Source organism: Chaetomium tenue, assembly GCF_020726465.1.
Source record: "Chaetomium tenue strain MPI-SDFR-AT-0079 chromosome Unknown F5144scaffold_5, whole genome shotgun sequence".
Classification (NCBI taxonomy): Eukaryota; Fungi; Ascomycota; class Sordariomycetes; order Sordariales; family Chaetomiaceae; genus Chaetomium; species Chaetomium tenue.
Window position 1 is genome coordinate 3,421,574 of NW_027117333.1, and position 14,145 is coordinate 3,435,718.

Genomic DNA, 14,145 nt, shown 5'->3' on the forward strand with positions numbered 1-14,145 from the left:
TCCTATCTGATGCGCCTTCCTTGCCCACGAGTCTCGATCCGGACTCAACGTCTCCCATGATGGCTTCCTAGTACTCACTGACCTCCCCCTTCCTCCTTCTTCTTGCTTCACTCACACCCTTTGGTCCTTGGCCAGTGGCCAGTGGTTTCGCGTCGTCGTCACCGGCTGCGCGTTCTGTGCCACTCTAACCGGGGCGTCTCATTTCCGTTGGCATAGGTTAGCTACACAGCTTTACTGTTGATTAGTCCATTTCCCTCGACGACTGTTACCGAACCGCTGTCTCGGTGCAACTGCACTGTTACGCCGCCACATATCTTGTTCGACCGTTTCGATGCTGCGACGGCGCAGCCTTAAGCCCAAGCCGGACCTCAAACGCCACAAGTCAACCTCGTCGGCGGCACAGGGGGTCATTCTCGAGCATCTCGACCCCGTGCTAGCACACCGGGATGCTCATATTGCGGCCTAGGAGGCTTGTACGAGAGCCCAAAACCGGACGATGGCCGAGATGCCACTGTTCCCCATGACTCCTCAGTCCTCTCCCCAGCATCGGCCGTCAGGGTTGACCGCTACTGGCCAAGATAGCCGTGGTCGGGGTGACGCGCAGGACCTCCGTCGTCGTCAGAGTGTTCGCTTTATGGGACCATGCTCAACCCGGACGGCTAGCCGAGGAGCGCATGCTTCTGGTAGTTCCAAGGAGAGGAACCGCGACTCGGCAGACACACAGGAGGGAGGTCGTGAAATAAGCAACCAAGAAACCGACGAGGATCAGATGAACGAGAAGGCACCCAGTCCCCCCAGCAGAGTGCCACCTCCAGTTCCCTTACCCCATATCGCCGCAAGTTACCTAGATGCCCTCGCCGCCGCCGAAGAGTACTACACCCCTCAAGACGACATAGCATCGGCCCCATCCTCGTATCGCCGTCTTCACAGATCCAAGTCCATGTTCACCGATTCTCCGGGCAACAAGTCCGTTCGGTCGAAACCGCCTCCTCCCTTGGCGTCTCGCAGGTTCTTCCGCTCAGACCCCAGTGATGTCAAGCCTCCACACGATGAGACGGCCCCTTCTCTGAGAGCTCCGAAATCAATGAGCTTTCTGAGTGGCCGGAGGTCTCAGTCCAGATTTAACACAAATCGGGACCGGACTGCCCTGGATCCAACCCCTTTTAGGTCGTCTGGGGTCCCGGAAAATGCATCGCCGATCACCGGGAAAAGCACGCCACGTCTCAGGCACAAGTCTTCGATATTCTTCGGTTCCTTGAGTCACCAAGCCGGTCCAAAAATGCACAAGACTCTCCGCGGCAGCAACGTTACGGAAGACCTGGAAGAACCAAGTTCCACCCCTCATAGCCACTCGGAACAGTCAAGCACACTAAGACTAAGGGCCAGAAACGTCTCTCGGTCACTCAAAGTCAAGATAAAGGGCCTGTTTTCCGGCGCCAAATCCCAAGACGGAGCAGGGTCAATTCCCTGCCAACACATCGAGGCCCAGCGAAGTCATGTTACACCCATACGTACTTCGAATGCGGACAACAAGTCACCTGTTGATGGAGGTGACGAACTCACACGTAGCCCTTTGGCAAGGGTGTCCACCTTTCGAATGGTGCCGCCGGAGCTTGTGCATACCGGCAAAGCAAGCAGGGAGAGTTTGACGAACGAGCAAGACCGCATCGTATCAGATGGCTCGTCACTCACAAGCTGGGTGCACTCCGGGCCAAGCACACTCACGAGCCAGGAACAGCAACAGTGGAGGGAATGGGAGAAGCAGCGCCTCTCCGTTATTAGAGAGAACGGCGCCCACGCCCCATCGCCCTCTATCCGGAGGCGCGTACTCGGTCCAGGAGTTTTCCAACCTCCTGACGGTGCTGCCAAAGACCCGGTTGCTGCTGGTCCGATGGTGGACAGTCAACGAATTTATTCTGCCCTCGTCAAACGCATGCAGGCCACAAACACCGAAACAGCCCAGGACCGTGGATCTGAACGTTCGGCGTTGGCTGGTGAGGAAGCTGAGGAACGCTCTAATGAAACACCAGACACCATTCGACATGTCATCCCGGAGCGAAAGTATCTAATGGCATCCCGCGATATTCATACCCCAACACGATCATCAAAGAGAGCAAGTTTGTCTCGCAAGCCCAGCCACGAAAATGAAAAAGTCGACAATCGTTATGCGGTGAACTACGGTTCTCCGTCTAGCCACCGAGGCAGACGCAGTGTCGATTTCACCGACGAGAGACGAACATCTGCTGCGACCGACGTTGCAAGTCTTTATAAGGGGTCCCAGCCAGAGACGGAAGGGGACAGCAATAACATAGTTACCCAACGGAGCGCTCGTCCGGACTGGTCGAAGCTTTCTAGCAGTCCCGCGTCACACCTATTTAGGGCGGGAAGCCCCTACCGCCGTGCGCTTAGAAAGTCGATGGAGGAGGAACAAAACGCCTGGGCACAGAGTTCGGTCAACGAACACGACTCAGACACCGGGACTCAAGTTCACTACGCGAGTGACGGAGGCAACGTCCCCGAGACTGACTCCGACTCGGCTAAGGATCTCGATTACTCCGAGAGTGTCTACTCCTCGGACGAGGTGGCAAACAGAAATAGCGCGGCAAACACACCAGCCATGTACCGCCCAGGGGGGCGTCGCGAGACTTCAACTGTCAGCTCAGTAGACTGGAAGACTTGGCTGTCAGCCAACGTGGACAAACTCGAGCCCGCTCCCTCCCCATCCAAGCCACCATCGTACGCAGAACGCGCCCTACCAGCCGTGCCCCAAAAGTTGCACGCCACTGCCGCCAACCGCTTCCCATCTCTCCGCGGCCACGTCCGCGAACAGGCCCAGATCGACGACGACGACCGTGACCGTGACCATGGCCGTGACTATAGAAACAAGAACGTCCGCTCAGACGATGCAGACGACGTCTTCCAGTCCACCCCGACCCAGAAATCCGTCTGCAAAACCACACCATCCACAACAACAACAACAACACTACCATCCACCACAGCAGCAACACCCCTCAGCCAAGTCCCCGTCCAACCCAACATCATCCCCAACCCCTCCCCCCTGCGCCACTCCATCTCAGGCAACAAACGTGCCACGCCCCCTACGCATCCCAGCCACAACAACTACGGACACGGACACGGAGCAGAAGTAGGAGTTGCTGCTGGAGGTAGGTTGCTGCTCGTAGAAAACGAGAGCCCAACCCGCGCACCACCGCCCCCGCCCCCGCCGCCCATACCGCCTAGGAGCAAGATGCGGCCGGAGCCGTTGCGCATTGTGCGGGCGAGTCCGGGCCCGGTGGGCGGTGTGCATGGTCATCGTCATCATCATCATCACCACGGCCCGGGGTAGGGTCGGGGTCGGGGTCGGGGCTACAGTCGGGGTGGTGGTTATGGTCAGGGGCAGGGCCGTGATCAAGGTCAGGATGGGTTATTGGGCGGCGGTGCGAGGGTCCGAGCAGCAGCAGCGAGTCCTGCGCCGTCGTCGGTGCTGTCGAGTCCGGGGTTGACGGAGGCGGTGCAGAGGCAGTTTGGTGGGCTTGGGTTGGGCGGTGCTGTTGGTGGTTCGGGGTCAGAATGGGGCCCGGGGTCAGGGTCGGGGTTGGGTTCTGGGAATCATCATGCTGTGGGGCGGAGGAGAGGCATCGCGGAGGTTTTGGGGGGTGGTGGGGAGTGGGAGTGGGAAGGGGAGCGGGGAGGGAGGAGTGGACGGGATGAGAGTGTTGCTTTTGTGTGATGGTTAGTTAGTTGGGTGTGGTGAGGAGTTGGGGTGATATGGGAGTGAGAGTGAGAGTGAGAGAGGAGGCTGGTGTTGGTGAGTGGAGTTGAAGTTAGAAGTCCGAGTACGGCACCGAAGCTGAGCCAAAGGGAGGAGATTCTACTGGGAGTCGAAAACATTTGATGGGTAAGGAGACATTGGGTTACATTAGATATGACTAGAACCTGGGATACTGAAAAGTAGTTACTGATAACCGGGTTTTTTGGCTTAATTCCTACATTGTTTACGTCTATGCGGGTGAGTGGGAGTGGGTGTGTGAGCAAGAGGGTTTGGTCACTTGTATGATCGGCTACTTCCCCGTATCGATCGAATACCAATAACACTATTGCAACTCCTATTTATCTTTGTGTTTGTACAAAAGGTTTAACCTAGGCTATCTGAGAAGGTTTCGCCCGGATATGGAAAGAAGGTAAATGTTAAAGCATGCAATTAAACATTTGATGTAAAAAAACAGCGCTATACAACGGCTCTCGTCGGAATGATACACTCCTAAGTGCATCTTCCAAGTTCCCCCCTTATACACGACAGAGGCGGTCATCGACCTGCTCCCAGCGCTCGTTGCCGACGCAAGGGGTGCACCAGAACACGTCGTCGGGGTCAACGGCCCGCTTGATGGAGACACTGTGGCCGGGCGGGTAGGTTAGCAAAGGTGGTGATAGTTAAGAGTAAGTCAAGTAGGCGGGAAGGTGAATACGTACAGTCGCTCGTAGTTGGAGCCCCAGAACTCCTTTTGCCAATTCGGCTCGCGGTAATCGGCCTATTTCAGGGGTGGGTGCGTTAGTATGGCTGTGGGTTTCGGGGGGATGGAAACTACAGGCGCACCTCATTCATGTACGCGCCCATGTTGGGCGCCAGCTCCCTCAGCCCCGCCACACGTTCCTTGACCTGCGCCTCTGCGGCCGCAGAAGCGACGGCGTCGAGAGGGTCGAATGAGACGCCCATGGTCGCGTGAATGTAGGCTTTCCGCCATGCCGGCAGAACCGCATTCCCACTGCAGCCCCTCGGCTTCGCGTTGTGCACGCCCTTCCCGGAGACTAGATAGGCTGTCGCCAGTGCGCCGCCGGTAAAGCGCTCAAACGCTTCTGAGAGACTCGTCAGATTCTTGGTCAAGGCGTCCCGGTCGAGCAGCCTCGAGCCGAGATGGTTGTTCTCGCCGGCCGGGCTAGTGTCGTAATTCTCCGAGAACCAGCCGAGGAAGGATGGGTACGACTTGGGTTCGTAGTAGAGTGTCATGAACAAGTCCGGCCAGGTGTCCTTGACGTGCGCAAATATAGGTTCCCATAGCTCGCGCAGCTCCTCGGGTGGCGAGTTTTGTATCACGCCGGTAAAGATGAGGCCACCTACGGTGGTATTGCCGCCGTCCAAGGGGTTGCTGATCTGGCGGAATACGTAAGAGTAGCCGGACAGGCCCTGGTCGCCCATGGACGGGAGCTGGCTGAGGACGTAAGCGGTCATGTCAAAGATAGGGCGCGGGTCGTCGATCTGAGTAGTGGCGATGATAGCGGAGGCGGATTCCAGTTTAGGGGTCGGGAAGGTCTTCAATGTGACGGAAGTCATGACACCAAAAGTCGAGCCGCCCCCCTTATCAGGGATGAAAGGTTAGTTACGTGTAGATTTCCATAGAGTTGGAGGGTTTGGGGGCACTTACACCGCGCATGGCCCAAAAGAGGTCTTGGTTTTGGCATTCGTTGGCGGTTACGATCTTGCCATCCGGCGTTACTACTTCCATTTCGAGAACCTGGTCTGCGGCGAGGCCATGGCTTGGTGCTAGCAGACCGTGGCCAGCGCCCGTGAGATAGCCGCCCACCGAAACCGTTTTCCCACCGCCCCCGATAGTCGTCTGGTTTAGGAGGTCGAGGGCGCTGTACAAATCCCACATCTGGGTGCCGGCGCCAACAGTGACGGCGGTACTTTCGATGGTGGTTTTGCAGCGGTTAGGACGGAACGAATCATGGGTCTTGATGCCTTTCATGTGGTGCGTCCAAATAGAGAGCGAGTTTGGCGCCACTGAGCGGCCAATATAGTCATGGCCAGTGCTCTTGACGATGAATCTGACGTTGTGTTTCTTGGCTGTGCGAGGGGGGAAAGGTTAGTATTAACACCGGAATAGGGTTTAGGGATGGTGTTCTCACCAAACTGGACGCCGAGCTGGACGTGGCGTGGCTCTGTGGCGTTTACAACGAAGACAGGATATCCTTGACCGCTGCATGGAGTATTCTCGAATGGAAGGCAGGTGTCGTTGGTCCATTGGTTCCAGTCGACTGAGACGGGGTCGGCTTGGTGGAACTCGTAGGTTGACCATCCTTTGCGGACGGCTTCGCACTCTGTGGGGTTGTAGGATCCTTGTTCGGGATGGCAGACAGCTCCTGGAGGAGTTGGTTGCAGCAGTCTTCCGGCAAGGGACTCATTGAGGCGATCCCAGTCCCGGGTCGACGGCCAGGATGGAGTTCCAGGGACAGCTTTGCAGGAAGGGGTGCTGTTCTCTTGTCTCGAGTCGAGAGAGGGAGTCGAGGGAGTCGAGGGAGTCAGTCCAGCAGCCACAGCGAGGACCGAGGAGGCAAGCTGGAGAGCGGAGACAAGACGACCGCAAGTCGGAGACATGGTGAGAAAGGAGGAAGATGAAAGGTAGGGAAGGAGATTGGAAGAATGGGGATTTAAAGATGATGCAGTATTGCGAGTATTGCAGTATTGCAGAATTGCAGTACCTATCACAGTATTGCAACCCTGCAGGCTGCAGACGGGAATCAATCTGTCAAGAGTGGGGTGAGGAAGGCACGATACCCAGAGAATCTGCTCATGGACTCCATTTCTCCTTCCCTCCCCGGGTAACGCCAGTCTCGTTATATATCCTCCATGATACCTTGGCAGGTGGTTGCGCCCTGAAAGAGCCTTCCGTCACTGGAATTGCAACGTTGTGGCTGCTCACGGTGCAAGGGTCCATCGTATTGATCGCTTCCGCATCCCGTTGGATAGCTTCCGAAGGCAATGGGCCCACCTTCCGTCAGCCCCAAAACGCTTGCTCGCTTGCTCAACGCGTCGGTAATCCGGTGGATCTTGAGGCCGTCCACTGGACTTGCCGCATTCAGTTGCGGCCAGCGATCTCATAGGGCACCGCCGCTGGTTTACTTCCCACGTTTATCGGCATCTCCACACAATCAACTCCCGCCGCCATGGTCAGCATGGTCATCCATCCCTTTGCGACGGATACGGTAGTCTTGGCAGATCCAGTTTTGGTCTGTTCCTCATGGCCCATGCGGGATTGATGAATGAAGCCATTGCGTGTCCAAGTATGTCGTACTACGTATATGCGACCCCAGAGCCTTACTTGCCTTGTCGAATCACGGCAAGCAGGGAAGCCGTTCGCGAGCAACACCTAATTTGGCCATGTGTCGCCTATGAATCTGCCTTGTCGTCGTCATCGCATTTGTCTAACCGGGGAGTTGAGCCAGAAAAGCACGCAGGATGGCTTGATTGGGTGAATCGATTTTGTGTGGAGTCGAAGAACCGGTGGATCTCGGGGTAGGCCTCCGGGCACGCCCGGGGCAAGCGGGAACCCGGGGAATCCGAAGCATCGAAGCGAAGCATCACGAGGGTTAACCCAGGGCTGACCAGTGAGAGATTGTTACCAAAACACACCTGCAGCATGCGGATCCCAGGGCCTAGAACAACAGGGGGACACCAAAGCGCCCAATCAAAAAGCATCATTCGTTCTGGAGAGCCCTGGGAGTTCTCCGGTTAGCAATCATTAATACCTACCACGTTATGGTTCGCTACAAGCCTAGGAGCCTCCTGTTGACATATCTTTGTAGTACGTCCTTTAGTTACCAGCAGATGGGGTTTGCTGGGGTGGCAGATGGAGACGTGGAAGCGCAGCTAGGACCGGAACATATCGCCATGTTACCGATGAGGTCACGGACTCACGGGAGAAGAACGAGCGCGATGGGTCAGCTTGGAGCTGTTGGAGATGGGTGGTTATGGCTCGATGGCTTTGAGATGGAATCCAATCCTGCTCAGGTGCCCAGAATTCCTCTTTTCCCAGGATAATGAAGTGGAAGCCACCCCCTCCGAGAGGTAGGTAGTCTTGATGTCGGATTCTTGTTTATACCGCCCTATCCGTGGGAACCCATTTTCTTGGGCACGGCCTGGGCAGAGATACCCCCCAAAACAAGCTCGGGATTATCGCAGCAGCGCCCACCTCAAGAAACGGCGGCAAATAACTCCACCGGCGAGTCAGGCAGTCAGCTGAAGGGGGACCGGCCGTGGCGGAGATACGGCCTCGAATGCGCATGCGCTCATAAACGTGAACAACAAGTCTTCACGACCGCCTTTTGCAATGACAGCAAGCCCGAAGGCCCAAGCGCCGTGGGCATGCCCAGGTCAGAGTGCGTTTTCACAGCGTCCTGTGCATAAACGATACGTGTGGTCAGCTCTAGTCACAATCGGACAGCCCCAGCGCACCATGCGCTAACCTTGAGGAGAACCGGTATGCCATGGAAAGGACCGCGAACTTTGCCGCGGGCGCGCTCGGCATCGAGCATCGCGGCCCTCCCCAACACAATGTCGTTGGGCGCGACGGATATGACAGCTCGGAGGGTTAGGCCCTTACTGTTGTGCCGGTCGATCTGGGCCAACGAAGCTTTCACCAGGTCGACGCTCGTCAGCTTCTCCGTGCTGAGAGCGTGCTGGAGCTCAGACGCCGTTAGGCGAACAATGTCTAGTGTGGTGATGGTCGCCATGGTGTTGTGGTTGACGCGGGCTTGGCTGCTGGAGAAGTGGAAACGAGTGTGCAACCAAGCAGTTTGGCAGGTTCTGTAGGTTGAGTAGGGGCCGCTTAGCTATGGTCAGCACGAAAACGATGGCAATGACGCGAAACCAGAGGTGGGGTCGTCTCAACCTCATTTCCTGACGTTGAGGTCGGTGGCACGGTGCAGGCAGGTCTGCAGGACCAAGCAGGTCGGTGATTGAATTTTTGATTGTAGGCTGTAGCCCGGCAGTCCGCAGTGTCACAGATTTCCCAGAACCTAACCAACGCTTAGTCATGGGGAAGCCCTTGTTGCGGCTGTTGCCTGTTTGCTCCTTCCCTCTCTCTTGTTCCTCTCAAGGATTTGGATAAAAGCGAAACCTTCAAGTTGTGACCACACCGTCTCGCTCCCCGCCGAGTCTCCGGTAACCTTACCTCGTACGGTTTGCTACAGGCTTAGAAGCTAGGTACTGTTGAGGCATGTTTGTTTATACGCCCTTTAACTACACCAAAGTAGTATGGACCGGCAGATGGAGACGGGGAGGGGAAGCAACACATGGCCATGCTACGGAGCGAGGTCAAGGGGGACAAGCACGAGCGCGATGGATCAGCTTGGAGATGTTGGACCTAGATGGATGGTTATGGCTCGATGGTCTTGAGATGGAATCCAATCCCTTTTCAAATGCCCAGAATTCAGAATTCCTCTTCCCCCCAGAATAATGAAGATGGAAGCCTGAATGCCTGATTGACTCAGTCATATACCATTACGCGGAGAACTTGAGTTACTTAGGGAGGTTCCGAGGTTCATACATTGAGGCATACATTGAGGCATACATTGAGGTTTGTCTTGCCCATGGGCCATGATGATCTAGCCCTTCTCCATCAACTACCTACCTAGGTAGTCAGCAGCTAATAGCATTAACTTACATGTAATGTAATACGTAAGAACACAACACAGACGGTCACAGACCTCGTCCACAATGACGGCGCTGTCATTTGCCTTCGCGCCAAAGAACATAAATCAAAGTTGACAAGCGCCCTGGGCGTGCCCAGGTCAGAGCGCGTTTTCACAACATCCTGTGTATAAACGATACCGTCGGTACGTATGCGTGTCCACTGCCCAATCGGGCAGCCCCGGCGCACCATGTGCCAATTACCGTCTGGGCCAATGAAGGTTGCAATGGCGTGTGAATCGGCCTGGCGGCGCTGGCGCCCGGCGTGGTCGGGCATCGACGCATAACTCGAGGCAACAATGCTGATTCTGGTTCACCCAGTTCCAGCTTGTTCAAAAATAAGTGCCGCTTGTGCCGCGTAGGATGTTAGCGAGGAGTCGAGGACGCCGAGGAGAGGAGGGAGGGGCAGACTCAGGGTTCGGCCGTGGGCGCACGCAAATATTGACGTGGGGGAGCCCCGGGGAAGAGACGAGGGAGGGAGAGGGGATTATCAACGGTGCAAGAGAGGGGCCATCAGAGATCCAAGCCCCCAATATGCTGGAAAAAAGCAGTTTACCTGCATGTATTTACATCATTACATGTAATAACTACCAAGATCTCGCCGAGCCCCTTCGCCGAATTACTCCCGTTTCGCCCAATCTGCTGTTATCTGCAGCTTTCCTTCAATCACCACTTGATTCACTTCCCTTATCACTCCCGCCGCACATCACCATAACCATCAGCAGACGCTACAATACCGGTAAAGGATGCGGCGCTATATTGGCGGGTTGGAACCACCTCGACCGCGACTGGGAATATAGCGTCAGGTAACAGCACGCAAATCAATGCGCCCATAACCCAGTATTTTAACGGTGAGCCGAGCCTACGACTACCGCCTTCACTGCATCGAGACGTTTCTCGCCCGTACCGTCGGTTGTGGTCTGGTACTGACATGTTCGGTCGTATCATGGCAGATAATACCGAAAGCGAAGAGGCGCTCTGCATCCGGGATCTCTACATCACCGACCCCTGGCTCGACAAGCAGCGCATCGAAGAGGCCCGGGGCGGCCTGCTGCGGGACTCGTACGCATGGATCCTGACGCACCCTGTCTTCCGCCGATGGCACGATGACCCCAGCGCCCGGCTGCTCTGGATCAAGGGTAGTCCGGGGACGGGTAAAACCATGTTGCTCTGCGGTATCGTGGACGAATTGCGCCGCAGTTTGCGCCAAGAAGACCGTCTGTCCTTCTTCTTTTGCGAGGCCGGCAACAAGAACGCCGAGAGTGCTGCCGCCGTCCTGCGCAGCATTATCTACCTACTCGTCAGCCAGCAGAAAACGCTTATCAGCAAGGTGCTACAGGAGTATAAAAAGGCCGGGCCCAAACTGTTCGAGGGCCTAGGTGCTTGGTATGCCCTGCGCGGTATTTTTCTGAGCGTCTTGCCGGAGCTGCGGCGAGAACACACCGAAGACGTGACTTACTTTGTCATTGACGCGCTGGACGAATGTGGCGAGGATCTCGAGAGGTTGGTGTCCTTTATCTCTGAAGCGTCAGGGCTCCCTGGCGTCAAGTGGCTGGTGACTAGTAGCCGTCGGGCAGATGTGGCGAAGCATCTCGAGGTCGGAGAGGCCAGGCTACATCAAGACCTGGACGACTGTACCGGCGAGTTAACCCAGGCCATTAACAAGTATATCGATTGGCACGCCTCTAAGCTGGCGCACGGTACCAAGGATGACGACCTCCGTGAACAGATCTGTAGAAGCTTGCGAGAGAAGGCTAGAGCGACTTTCCGGGACGTGACACTTGCCCTCGCAGAGCTTAAAGCGGTGCCGACCTTTAGGCTGCTAAGGAGCTTGTACAGACAAGCCTCGGACCGCATCCAGCACCTGGACCAGGAGACTCGCCACCTTTGCTGTCGCGTCCTGGCCACAGTTGCCATCGCCCATCGGCCCCTAAGCCGTGAAGAACTCTACACTCTGGCTGGACTTGCCTCCAACAACACCACCGAGAAGATCATACGTGAGTGCAACTCCTTCGGTATCAAGGGCCTTACTACGTTTTCAGTCAACCAATCTGTCAAGGAGTTTCTCTCTAACGACCGGGGGCTGTTCCCCAACGGCTTGGAGAGCGAGCATCGCCGCGTTTTTATGCGGTCCTTGGCACTGATGGAAGAGTCGCTACATCGCGATATGTATAGTCTCTACGATTTCGGGTTGCTTGCTGTCGACATTGAGGTACCCGAGCCTAACCCTCTGGGCATGGTCGGCTACGCCTGCGAGTACTGGATTGAGCACCTTGTCGCGAGCAACTACTGTGGCCGCGATATCAGGGATGGCGGTGCCCTCTCCGCATTCCTTGAGATGAAGTATCTTTACTGGATGGAAGCTCTCAGCCTCTTAGGGGCGATGCGAACCGCGCTGTTGTCCTGGGCTAAGCTTATCGACTATATTCTGGTAACATTGTGTATTTCTTTTTAAGATCCTTATTTCCCCCCTTCCCCCCCATTGTTTCTCCCTTTGACCTCTCTCACACGGCTCAACGCCCTCCAGCAACTACCACTAACGAATCAATATTTGTCTAGAAAAAGAAGGTCGAAGGCCGGTTATCTGAGCTAGTGGTCGATATACAAGGCTTTATCAACTCCCACGGGCGGTCGATCATGGCGCGGCCCTCCAGGCGTACGCCTCGGCGGTAGTCTTCGCCCCATCCCGCAGCATCTCGGGAGAACTCTTCCGTACCGAGAAGCCGAATTGGGTAGCTCTAGATGCCGAGATGCGAGAGGAACACTGGAGTCCATGGACCCAAACGCTGGCCCTAAGCGGCGCCGACCTTGAGGTTGTTGGGCTGGTCGCCTTCTCCGCTGATGGCGCCTGGCTGGCCGCGGCGCTCAAGGGGGATTGCAATGGGAAAACGGTGCAGAAAGTCAGGGTTTGGGATATGCTAACCGGGAACAATGTCTGGACCCTCGAAAATGCGAGTAGCTGGGTGGCCTTTCCCCCTAACCACCACCTCCTGCTAGGTACCACCACTGGCCCGGGAGAGGTCGGGTTTTGGGACCTGGCCAAGGGCGCCTGGAATCATTATATAATCAACGGCTTGACTACTGACGCTACCGCCTTTTCGCCTGATGGTGTCTGGATGGCCTCCGCAGACCGAGACTGCATCTTTATCTGGGACTGGGCTAGAGGAAACTGCACGCTCTGGTTCCGTCATAGGTGGACTAGCTGTCCCTCTTCAGTTGCATATTCGGCTAACGGCACTCGGCTTGCTTCAGCGCATAGAAAGGAGCTACGGGTATGGGATGCGCAAACGGGTAGTCTTCTTCGGTGCATCGACATTGCAGATGCCACCCTTGTCGCATTCTCGCCAGACGCCGCCGGTGACAGGCTCATATCGGCGAGCAACGAGTCATTGGCAATGTGGAACGCTGAGACGGGAGAACTCGTCCTCAAGTCGACATTGTCCTCCAGAGCTGTGGCTATCTCGGTTGATGGTAGTCGTTTGGCGGTAGCACATGACGGCGAGATCACGGCCATGGATAGCACATGGACACACATCCGGACGATCCACGACGACAACCAGCACGTCCGGTCGCTCGTCCTATCACCCAACGGTAACCAGATTGCATCGATCGGCACATCAGGGCTTAGGCTCTACGCGGCTACATCCACCGACAGCAAGGTGCTCAATGTGGCTGGAGACCACGCCGATAAGATCAGCCTAATCAGGGTCTCGGTCGACGGCAATACGGCCGTGTCAGTCTCGCCAGGCATGATTAGGATCTGGGACCTCACTAGAAGCCGTCGTCCGCGCCATATCCAAGAAGCCCACAGCGGCATCCTCGATGTAGCGCTCCCTCCAGATGGCGCCCGGCTTGTATCTATCTCTAGCTGCCAAGACGCTGCCATCTGGGACACAGAAACAGGAACTCGACTCCAGACCATTCCAGATTATGGCTTCGTAGCCTCCTTCTCACCCAATGGTGCTGATGTCGCCCTGTTGACATCGACTGGAAAGCTCAAAATCTGGAGCCTCGCGCACAAAAAATACACCCGGGTCTTTGAGCAGCCAACGCTTGGCAAATTTGGTTCTGGGTCCGTCGCGTTTGCCCCAGATGGCCGGATCGCGACCTCGCTTGGACATGTTATCAGGGTCTGGAAGATGTTTCACCGGTTGCATACGCAGACAATGGTGGACGATGCCACAGCCAAGGCGCTTGTTTTCTCGTCCAATGGCCGCCAACTCGCCGCCCTGTACGCCGACAAAATCAAGATCTGGGACCCAGAGAGGGGATGCTGCCTCCAGACGCTTGATGTAGGCAGATATTGCACCAACCTGGCAGCCTTCGACGCGGCCAGATCCTGGCTTTTGACCGACGTAGGTCTTGTCCTCCTCGACGAAGCGCCGGCTGAAGACGGGAATGGGCGACGCGAGCTTCCTCGGCTTCGCTACCAGGGCTACGGGGTCGATGTTGAGAGTGGTTGGGTTACGTGGGACTCGGAGAAAGTACTGTGGTTACCGCTGGCCTACCGCCCGGATAGTACGGCAGTAATCCTTCCAACACCTGAAGCGTTGACGCCGTCGGCTATTGTTCTGGGTTGTCGATCGGGTCGAGTGGTTGTGCTCCGTTTTCCGACCGGGTTGCTGCCAGGTCTCAGCGGCTAGAAACTGCTGTCGTGGTGGAGGGGCTGGGACCGGAAG

General features: G+C 56.3%; 4 protein-coding genes across 4 annotated transcripts; 2 read left to right on the forward strand and 2 right to left on the reverse strand.

Moving 5' to 3' along the window:
* Window positions 1–496: 496 nt before the first annotated feature.
* On the forward strand, window positions 497–3,600 carry F5144DRAFT_654910 (uncharacterized protein; the record flags this gene model as incomplete). Its single annotated transcript, XM_066793114.1, has 1 exon — window positions 497–3,600. The coding sequence occupies one exon, from the start codon at window positions 497–499 to the stop codon at window positions 3,344–3,346; it is 2,850 nt and encodes a 949-aa protein (XP_066641861.1). The 3' UTR covers window positions 3,347–3,600.
* Window positions 3,601–4,075: 475 nt separating this feature from the next.
* Window positions 4,076–6,690, reverse strand: F5144DRAFT_579138 (uncharacterized protein). The gene is made up of 5 exons (XM_066789303.1): window positions 5,905–6,690; window positions 5,421–5,842; window positions 4,595–5,353; window positions 4,471–4,529; window positions 4,076–4,393 (listed from the first exon to the last, which is right to left on the reverse strand). The coding sequence occupies exons 1-5, from the start codon at window positions 6,371–6,373 to the stop codon at window positions 4,288–4,290; spliced, it is 1,815 nt and encodes a 604-aa protein (XP_066641862.1). The 5' UTR covers window positions 6,374–6,690; the 3' UTR covers window positions 4,076–4,287.
* A 1,288-nt stretch (window positions 6,691–7,978) lies between these two features.
* Window positions 7,979–8,595, reverse strand: F5144DRAFT_309818 (amidase signature domain-containing protein). The gene is made up of 2 exons (XM_066783959.1): window positions 8,242–8,595; window positions 7,979–8,172 (listed from the first exon to the last, which is right to left on the reverse strand). The coding sequence occupies exons 1-2, from the start codon at window positions 8,506–8,508 to the stop codon at window positions 8,065–8,067; spliced, it is 375 nt and encodes a 124-aa protein (XP_066641863.1). The 5' UTR covers window positions 8,509–8,595; the 3' UTR covers window positions 7,979–8,064.
* Window positions 8,596–10,471: 1,876 nt separating this feature from the next.
* F5144DRAFT_622379 (quinon protein alcohol dehydrogenase-like superfamily) lies at window positions 10,472–14,109 on the forward strand (the record flags this gene model as incomplete). The annotated part of the gene is made up of 3 exons (XM_066792102.1): window positions 10,472–11,403; window positions 11,509–11,809; window positions 12,237–14,109. The coding sequence occupies exons 1-3, from the start codon at window positions 10,629–10,631 to the stop codon at window positions 14,107–14,109; spliced, it is 2,949 nt and encodes a 982-aa protein (XP_066641864.1). The 5' UTR covers window positions 10,472–10,628.
* Window positions 14,110–14,145: the final 36 nt, after the last annotated feature.